This window comes from Leucopleurus acutus (assembly GCF_964270905.1).
Source record: "Leucopleurus acutus genome assembly, chromosome: 20".
Taxonomy (NCBI): domain Eukaryota; kingdom Metazoa; phylum Chordata; class Mammalia; order Artiodactyla; family Delphinidae; genus Leucopleurus; species Leucopleurus acutus.
Window position 1 is genome coordinate 52,515,358 of NC_139162.1, and position 10,193 is coordinate 52,525,550.

The following is a 10,193-nucleotide window of genomic DNA, read 5'->3' on the forward strand; positions in this document are numbered from 1 at the left end:
GTCGTAGCCCCTCCTGCCCCCTCCCTGTCCAGGGGCTGTGTATTATTGTGAGCGAATAAACAGAGAGACGCTAACAGCCCCATGTCCTTGTCTGTGTCTGGCGCTCATGCCCAGGGGTCAGAGGAGTGGGGTGAGGGCATGCAGAGTGTGGGTAGCTAGGTCCCGCAGCCCATGCGTGGGGCTCTGAGCAGACAGCAGCAGCAGCAACCGCCGTGGCCCCAGCTGCAGGGCCACCAGTCGCCATCCTGTGCCTGGCTCCTCAGCCCCCGACACCAGGTAGCAGGCTCTTGGTACCTGCGCCCGATGGACCACCTCCTCCGCCTTCTCCTCTGGCTGCCCCGCCTCTGAAGGAAGGACAGGGAGGGCCGAGGTGACCAGTGGGGCCTGGACAACTAGGATGCCAACCTGCGGGGGCCACCCCCATCCTGGGCCTAAGTTGGACTCCTGACAGCTGTCAGGACCTGAGAAGATCACGGACTTTCTCCCCCTCTTCCCACCCAGCCTCAGTCCCCCACTTTCGTGGGTACACTGCGTGTGCAGCCCTAGGTAATCTGCTTAGCAATACAGATCATAAACACGCAGGAGATGTTTCCCAGGTGCCGGGCGCTGGGCTCCAGGGAAGACCTCCCGTAACCCTTCTAAGGACCCTGCCCCACTTACAGGTGGGAAGCAGGTTGGGCGGTGGAGTCGCATAGCTAGGAAGGGACAGTCGTCTGCCCCTTCCAGGTGGAGCTTTTTACCATGTTGTTACACTCATCAGGGTCTTCGCTGGGGTGGTAGTGTCACTCTAGGTCCGCAGCCCATGCGTGGGGCTCTGAGCAGACAGCAGCAGCAGCAACCGCCGTGGCCCCAACTGCAGGGCCACCAGTCGCCATCCTGTGCCTGGCTCCTCAGCCCCCTTTGTCTCTCTGAGCCTCAGAGGTCATATGTGACAACTTTTCCTTCCGGACCTGGGCTCTGTGGAATCTACCACCCCTACTGCACCCAAGACTATCGGCAAAGTGTGTACTTGCAGCACTAGAGCAGGAGTGTGTGGATGTGGGAGCCAGGCTTGCCTGGCTGAATCGTGGCTCTGCTGCTTATTAGCTGAGCCTGTTTCCTCATCCATAATATGGGAATGATGACGTAACAGGAGATAGCCCTCACCTATGAGGATGAAGTGAGTCAGTACACAGAAAAGCACTTGGCAGGACATGAGGCCTCAGTGTTAGCTATTAGGATTAGCCAGGAGGTCCTGAAACCTACCGACTGGGACCTCCCTGCCCCTCTCTTGCCTTCCTGTCAGTGTGCACTGCCCAGTCCTCACAGACAGCCACGCCCACTTCGCAGCTGGCTTCTCCTACCGGTTTCCCCACCATCAGCTTGTGAGAGCTGGGACTCAAGTGTCCCAGCCTGTGCAAAGGGGGCGCTGTGCCCGCCGCTGACCTGGTGGAAAGTGCGTGGCGGTGACCAGGGTGTAGAAGGAGCGGAAGAGGCGCCGACGCTGCTCAGAAGACGGTTCTGAAGGGGGAAGAGGGACAGGGTAACAGAGAGCCCCTCCCCAGCCCACGCCCCTCCTGGCCCCGCCCTCCTCTGTCACCTTGATCCCCCGAGGGCTCCACCGTGAAGAGGCAACGTTTCAGTTCCAGGTGGAGGAGCAGCAGCCTGTGGGAAAAGAGGTGTCACGGCCAGAAAAGAGGAGATGAGGACCCCCAACCCACTCCCCACCTCCAACCCACTCCCCGGTCTGAGCCCTACCCAAGGATGTCCGTGTGCAGGGGGAAGCCCGCGGGCAGCGCTCGGGTTCCCAGAGGCAGGCAGGCCCGCAGCGGGTCCAGCAGTGGCTGCCACCAGCGCTCCAGAAGCTGCAGGGGGCGTGGCCAGCGAGAGAGGCGGGGCCGGTGGGTGAGGTCGAGGGAATACCAAGAGAAGGCGGTTTGGCCAGGGCAGGGGAGGAGATCACAAGGGCAGAGGGCAGAGGGGACCGGGAAAGGGGCGAGGCCTGGAAGGACGCTGTAAGAGGGAAAGAGGGGGCCGAGCTGCGGGGACGGTGATTGAAGCACAGCCCGAAGGGGGCGGGGCCTACGAGGGGCGGGGGCGGGACCAAGGGCGAGTCAAGCGTAAAGAGCGCACTCGCGGGTCAGGGTGCTCAGAGAAGGGCCGGGGGTAGCGGGTGAAATAGGGGAAGAACGGGACGTAGCCCAGATTCACCTGTGCATCCAGCTGGCTGAGGAGAGGGCGCGGCCCGCAGAGCAGACACAGCTCCAAGCCCGGCAGGAGCGTCAGGGTCAGAAGCCGGTGCGGCACCTGAGGCAGCCCGCAGAGTGGGCTGGCCGGAGCTCCTCCCCTTCTCATCGCAAGCCCCGCCTCCTCGAGACAGCCTCCAGGTACCACCCCTTGCGCGCTCCTCCCCGCCCCCACCTTCCCCCTGCCCACCCCATCCACTCACTCACCGTGGGACTCCCGTGAGGCAGGTACACCGGGTAGTCGCGAGCGGCCTGCGGCGGCAGGGATCCCACCAGCCAGGGGAGCAGCACGGCTTCCGGCATCCCCAGCCGCCACCAGCTCTCTGTCGCTGCCACCACCCGGCCCGACACGATCAGGCTGACGAAGTCCGTGCCCGCAGCCTCGGCGAACCCAGAAAGGGCTTCCTGGGTAAGGGAGGCAGGCCGGCTGCAGTTCAGGAGACCTGAGCAGGGCCGACAGTGACTTCCCAGGTGCGTAAGGAGTGGGAAGAGACGGCCATACAATTCAAAGCTTGCCTGGTGGCCATGCTCATGTGTCCCACCCTCCCTGGGCCTGAGCTCCTTCACCTTCACATGCAGGTACCATCCCAAGTCACAGTGCGAAATTAAACAGGTAGGGTGATTGCTACATAGCCTGACACGTCCTACAGAAGCTAATACTTGTAACAGCAGCAGCTACGGTTTATCGCGTTGTATTATAGGCCAGGTAGGCGCAATCTACAACCTACTGAAGCTCAGAGAGGTCAAGTCACCTGCCGAGAGTCACAATGCTGGGAGGCAAGTCATGCCAGATGAATCCAGAGCAATATTTAAGGAAGGGGAGATAGAGATCTCCTAGGTAGAAGGAACAGGATGTGCCAGGGCAGGGAAGCTGGGAAGCTGTGGGGATTTGTGAGACTCATGAGGCAGCTGGGAGAGGGTGGACTGCGGAGTTAGTAGAGATTAGGGCGAGCAGGCTGGCAGGCGTCAGATTCCTCAGGTCCTCAACACCAGGCTGAGGGGCTGAGACCTTGTCCTGGGGGTGATGGAAAGCCACGGGCGGGCTGTGACCAGGGGAGGGGCAGGGGCAGCTCTCGGTGTAGAAAGATCCTTCCGGGGTCAAGGCGGGGGTTGGACTAGAAGCCAAAAGGATAGGAAGAGGTTGAGGCAATTGTCCAAGGGTAAGAGGATGGGGACTGAGCCAGGGCCAGAGGGACAGTTTTAAGACTTTACAAGGCATTCCCAATACCTGCAGCAGGGACCCCTCTGGAGGAACCACACAGTCCACACACTGGGTCAGGTCCCCGATGAGCTCTGAGTCCCCAAGGAAGCTGTCGATGAGGCGGTAACTGGCCTAGCAGAGGGAAATGAAGCTTAGGACCCAGGTGGTACCCAGATCTGCTGCCTCCTCCTCAGAAAACTGGCCCTACTGGGCCTTGCTGAGGGGTGTCAGACAACCAAGCTGCCCCCTGAACCCACTGGGTCAGGCTGCCCCGGGGGCTTCTGGGAACTGTAGTTCCCAAATATCAGTAACCAGGTATCCTAACTTCCCATCCTCACGTCCTGCAGCCTCACCCTCAGCTCCTTCTTCAGTCTCTCTACATTGCGGATATTGGTCAGCTCTTCAAGTCCCACAAGAAGAACCTAGAAGAACCATATAGGAGAGCAGGGGACCTGGATAACTGGTTATAAGACAGGAGGGGCTGGGACTCAGACTCCTGTGTCTGCAGGAGGAGGAAACTGGGGATCTGGACTCCTTAGTCCGAGGCAGGAGGGACTGAGTTCTAGGATTCCTGGGTCCTGAGGGAGAGGGATGCTGAGAGTTCAGATTCCTGGGATTGGAAAAGAGGGCTGGGGAGTCTCACCATGGCCCCAAACACCATCTGGAGTAGTCTCTCCAGCCTCAGCTCCGAGGTGCCCTCCTCAGATGACAGAACAATGAGGGTGATGCTGTGAGAAAGGAAGGTGAGAAGGAAGAATGAGTCCAGGCCAAGGAAACAAGGCAGCGAGGAGAGTAGGGTCTGCCCTTGATCCCGGATGCCAGCTACATCCATGCCCGAGCACAACCTGCTTTTCATTCAGAGAAACTCAGGGATCAGAGAGGGTAACTGACTTGTCAAAGATCCCACAGCCAGGTAAACAGCTGGCGTTGGAGAGCTGGATGGCCTCAGGGTCGTCTTCAACAGGGGCTATCACCCTGGCCCTGCCCCCAAGCTACCCTTGGAGACCTGTCATGGAAGCTCTTCCACACCACGGTTGTGTCCTCCGTCTTCGCAGAGCTCAGCTGCACCTCGAGATTCTGCCCAAACATATGGACTCCATTGAGGGAGCCGATGACAGAGAATGGGAGCTGGGGAAAGATTGGGGATTTTAGACAGGAGCCCCCAAATCCCGTCCTCTATTGGAACCAATGACTCAGGTCCCCAACCCCCTCCTCTCTCTAGATCTCCTGGCCCCTCCTCTTCGGGGAACCAGGATCACTGGTCAATTGCACCCTCGACCCTCCAAACTCAATTCTGAAACTTCCCCAGCCCCTACTCCCTTGAAGACCCAGAGTCCAAGCATCTAAACCCCTTCCATTTCGGAGATCCAGGCGTCCGGGGCCCCACCTGTTGGCGGGCGGGGGCGCCGCCGCGGCTGCTCCTGCAAAACAGAGGGACCCCGCTGGATGCCGCGAGGCACAGCAGATGTACGGTGCCTTCGGTCCCCTCCTCCCCCATTTGGAACCCCCGCTTCCCAGTCCCTCCGTGGGGACAGTCAATGCCCGCCTTGGAGCATGCCGGTAGTCACACGAAGTCAGGCTGCGGTCCGAAGCCGACAGAGGGCGAGATGGGGAGCTAACTGGAAGAGGACTGGATTCCCGCCTTCTTCATCCAACTCAAACCCCCATCAACTCCTATTCCAGCACCTCCCCCAAGCCCCGTTACGCTCTCTTCCGCCCCAGCCGGAAGTCACAATACCCCTAACAAAGATGGCGGCTAACTTTATTTGCGAAGCTTCCTAGTCGCTCCTTGGAGCGGTTTGACTCTATTTAAGAGAATGAAGAGCCCGACTCGAAGGTAGGGACTGCGCCAAAGCGTTGCCTAGTAACCATCACGTAAACTAATACGTTTCACATTCTAAATTGACAAAGAGCCGTGCCACACTCAAAGATGGCGACGGTGCCGAGGCGTTGCCTAGCAACCTTGGCTTAGCTTTCCGTTTTGTAGTGGCAGCACTATGCCATACTGAACGATGGCGACAGTGCCTAGGCGTTGCCTAGCAACCACCATTCAGGCCTCGTTCTCTTCCAAGGCTAGAAACAGCTGTGCCCCTCTCAAAGATGGCCGCATGACGAATCCCGAGCACTTCCTTAGAGCAAAATCTCCCCCCTCACCCTCGAGGATGGTTTGGTCCGGCGAGCGTTGCCTAGTAACCCACAAATGGCATGGTTGTTTTTGCTGTTAGAAAAAGAAAGATGAAATCCTTTATTTTCCAGAATCGGAAAATAATATTATTTGTAATGAATTTACACATGATAGTGTATTGTGCAGAATGTGAAAATACTCCTCCTAAAATCCTTTCCCTAAAATAAAATCTTTACAGTTTAACACAGAATATTCACGTTTTCACAAATATGGTTACTGTGTTAATGTTGTTTTCAAACTTTCTTTTTCTCATGAAACCGTATAAATGCAATTCGTCTTTTTTTTTTTTTTGCTGTACTCGGGCCTCTCACTGTTGTGGCCTCTCCCGTTGCGGAGCACAGGCTCCGGACGCGCAGGCTCCGGACGCGCAGGCTCAGCGGCCATGGGTCACAGGCCCAGCCGCTCCGCGGCATGTGGGATCTTCCCGGACCGGAGTACGAACCCGTCTCCCCTGCATCGGCAGGCGGACTCTCAACCACTGCGCCACCAGGGAAACCCCACTTCGTCTTTTTTGAATGTCCTATTCTAACCTATATTATAGATGTAACAAAATAGATTTAGCCTATCCTATGCTGACATGCGTTAGGTTCTCACCTCTGTGTGTTTAAAGTGATGAAGTAAATCTTCATTAAGTTATCAATTTAGTCAGCTAGATTTTCTCTCTCTCTCTTTTTTTAACATCTTTATTGGAGTATAATTGCTTTACAATGTTGTGTTAGTTTCTGCTGTATAACGAAGTGAATCAGCTACATGCATAGCTACATCCCCATATCCCCTCCCTCTTGCGCCTCCCTCCCACCCTCCTTATCCCACCCCTCTAGGTGGTCGCAAAGCACCGAGCTGATCTCGCTGTACTATGCAGCTGCTTCCCACTAGCTATTTTACATTTGGTAGTGTATATATATCAATGTTACTCTGTCACTTTGTCCCAGCTTACCCTTCCCCCTCCCCGCGACCTCAAATCCATTCTCTACGTCTGTGTCTTTATTCCTGTCCTGCCCCTAGGTTCAACAGAACCATTTAGATTCCATATGTATGTGTTAGCATACCGTATTTGTTTTTCTCTTTCTGACTTCACTCTGTATGACAGTCCATCCACCTCACTGCAAATAACTCAATTTCGTTTCTTTTTATGGCTGAGTAATAGTCCATTGTATAAATGTGCCACATCTTCTTTATCCATTCATCTGTCGATGGACACTTAGGTTGCTTACATGTTCTGTCTATTGTAAATAGTGCTGCAATGAACATTGTGGCACATGACTTTTTGAATTATGATTTTCTAGATCTTTTCTCTTTTGTGAGAACAGTTGCCCTCATTTATCCAAATATATTTACAAAATATATAGCAATATTAAAAAAATTGTTTCTTTTATTTTTTATTTATTTTTAAAAATTTATTTATTTATTTTTGGCTGTGTTGGGTCTTCGTTGCTGTGCGCGGGCTTTCTCTAGTTGCGGTGAGCGGGGGCTACTCCTCGTTGCAGTGCGCAGGCTTCTCGTTGTGGCTTCTCTGTTGCGGAGCACGGGCTCTAGGCACGCAGGCTTCAGTAGTTGTGGCACGTGGGCTCAGTAATTGTGGCTGGCAGGCTCTAGAGCTAAGGCTCAGTAGTTGTGGTGCATGGGCTTAGCTACTCCGCGGCATGTGGGATCTTCCCGAACCAGGAATGGAACCTGTGTCCGCTGCATTGGCAGGCAGATTCTTAACCACTGTGCCACCAGGGAAGCCCACATTTGTTTCTTTTAAACATGTTTTGTCTGCACTCTGGATTTGATTTCTAGTAGTTGATAAGAAATATTAAGACATTTACCCTGCACATTAAATTACATTAAACTAGAGGAAAAGCTGCATAAAATAACAAATGAACTAAAATATCAATTTCTCCCTGTAGTTCTATGAATTTTTTCTTTAGTCCACTTATATTTATTTTCTACTGATATATTTAGATTTATTTCTATTGTTTTATTTTTATATTTCTTGTTCTGCCTTTTCAACGCTTTTTTCCTCCATTCTTATCTGTTACTGGATTTTTTGTTTGTTTGTTTCCTCAGTTCATTATTTTCTCTTTCTTCTGGTTTCAAAGTTATACACGAATTCTCTTTTATTTTTATTGGTTATCCTTGAAACTTTACCTTACACATCTAATTCAGCAAAAAGTTAAAGATCTTAAACCCTCTCTCAAATAATACAAAGAGAATATAACACCTTAACTCCGTTAAGCTCCCTCCCAGACTAACCAACTAGTGTTGTCAGCATTTTAGTTTTACTTTTTTTATGCCCTCGTTGAATATATCTCTTATTTTATGCAGGCAATATTTATTTGTAATTACGTAAATGTTTATGACTCATGTTGCTCTCCCTCTTCCTTCTTGTCTCTCAGATAATCTTTGCAGGTTAATTTAAAATTTTCCTACTGCCTGAAGTACTTCCTACCGAAAAACTGTTTCTCCCCTCACCCCATTTAAGGAACCGGCTTGCTCCCCTTCACGGAGCAAACAAGGGCACCTCTTTCTTGTTTTCGCTCCCTCCTGCTGCAGCAAGAGTCCCAATAAAGGCTTGCCTGAATTTCTTGTCTGGCCTTTTATCAATTTTTATTGATTAAAGAGTCCAAGGGGGCTTCCCTGGTGGCGCAGTGGTTAAGAATCTGCCTGCCAGTGCAGGGGACATGGGTTCGAGCCCTGGTCCGGGAAGATCCCACATGCCGCGGAGCAACTAAGCCCGTGTGCCACAACTACTGAGCCTGCACTCTAGAACCCATGAGCCACAACTACTAAGCCCATGTGCTACAATTACTGAAGACCGCACGCCGAGAGCCTGTGCTCCACAAGAGAAGCCACCGCAATGAGAAGCCCGCGCACCGAAACGAAGAGTAGCCCCTGCTCGCCGCAACTAGAGAAAGCCAGCGCACAGCAATGAAGACCCAATGCAGCTAAAAATAAAATAAAGTTTTAAAAATTATTTAAAAAAAAGAGTCCAAGGACCCTGGTGGGTGACACATGGAACCTCTGGCCAATAGCCTGTGAAGAACTGAACCCTGGTAACGATGACAAGAATGAGTATGAGAGAAGATCCTTTCTAGTTGTGCCTCGAGGTGATTACAGCCCTGGCTGACACTTTGATTATAGTCTCTGAAGCAGGGGACCCAGCTAAGCCATGCCTGGATTCCTGATCTACAGAAACTGCGAAGTAACAATGTTGTTGTTTCAATCCACTAAATTTGGGGTAATTTGTTACACAGCAGGAGACAACTTAATGTCCTTTATTTATCCTATTATTTTGCATATTGTGGTTCATTATGAACCTGACAATTCCAGTACCTGGAGGTGGGGGACCTTCATCTGTTAACTGTTGTTTCTGTGGACTCTGATTTCAATCTTTACTTCTGTGCTGGTGGTCTTTGTGATATTGATCAGAGTCCTCTAGGGAGGATTCACTTCTACTTCTGCAGGTTGTCAGGAGTGTTACTATCCTGGAACTAGATCAGCTGCCCTGGACGGCTCTTGCTTAGCTGGGGAACTACACTGAAGTTTTACAAATCACAGCTGGCTTCAGGCTCTTGGTAATGCCAGTGCAGTCCCATCTGGGGCAGGAAGTTCGATTCCAACTGCATCTTTTTTTAAATTTGTTTCCTCTGTGGGGGAGGGAAGATACTTGAAGACTACCCATACCTCTTATGAATCCACCAATGTCACAAAAACAATGTCATATCACCTAATGTATCATAATGCCAGAAGCTGAAGTCCAGGCTAAAATATCTCATTGTTTAACTTATCGTTTGTAATACATTAATGGAAATGGTTAAAAATCAGTTAATGGAGCCAATCACGCATTCATCTTATCTAAAGAAAAGTTTCCTTATGGTTAGGAGGGAATTTTAGGTACCATTTTAATCTCCTTACCTATTTATCATTTTGCCTTTCTCCAACTTACTTTTATCTTCCTTATAATTTTTAAAAATTTAATTACACTAGCATAAAAAAGAAAGGAGCTGCTTTAGATTAAAAGAAATTTAAGCCATCTAAATACGTGTTTGGTCATTGTTTGGATCTTGATACAAATAAAACAATTGTAAAAAGGCATTTTGAGAGAATTGGGAAAATTTGATTATGGATTTAAATGTTCAATGATACCAAGAAATAACACAATTTTGTTAGGGGTGTTAATGGCATAGTGGTTATGTGCAAAAATTTCCATCTTTTTAGAGATGCCTGTCAAGAATGTAGAAGTAAAATGATATGTTGGGATTTGCTTTAAAAGGGTTCATCAAAGAAAAAAGAAAAAAGGGATCGATAAAGTACATGTGACAAAATGGTGATACTGCTGAGTGCAAAGCAATGCACTCTTTTACCTTGAAATATATTGACAAACTGCATTGGAGCAAGTCGTTTTGGTTTCCACCCCCACTAGATCACCTCTGAGCTGGCTCATTTCACCCAAACCCTCCCACCCCAATGGACTTATTATTTCCAACTTTAATTAACATTACAAAGGTAAAATGCTATGTCATTGGACTCTCTGTTAGCACTTTTTAATTGGTGAAGATGAGCGGCTTTCAGATATTTGCTATTTTTAATATTTTTT

At 50.8% G+C, this 10,193-nt stretch overlaps 1 protein-coding gene across 1 annotated transcript; it reads right to left on the reverse strand.

The window, feature by feature from the left end:
• Window positions 1-69: 69 nt before the first annotated feature.
• FUZ (fuzzy planar cell polarity protein) lies at window positions 70-5,087 on the reverse strand. Its single transcript, XM_082863123.1, has 11 exons — window positions 4,814-5,087; window positions 4,433-4,554; window positions 4,070-4,154; window positions 3,780-3,848; window positions 3,454-3,558; window positions 2,433-2,630; window positions 2,191-2,286; window positions 1,738-1,844; window positions 1,580-1,644; window positions 1,426-1,500; window positions 70-344 (listed from the first exon to the last, which is right to left on the reverse strand). Exons 1-11 carry the CDS (start codon window positions 4,922-4,924, stop codon window positions 118-120), a joined length of 1,260 nt encoding a protein of 419 aa, XP_082719249.1. The 5' UTR covers window positions 4,925-5,087; the 3' UTR covers window positions 70-117.
• Window positions 5,088-10,193: the final 5,106 nt, after the last annotated feature.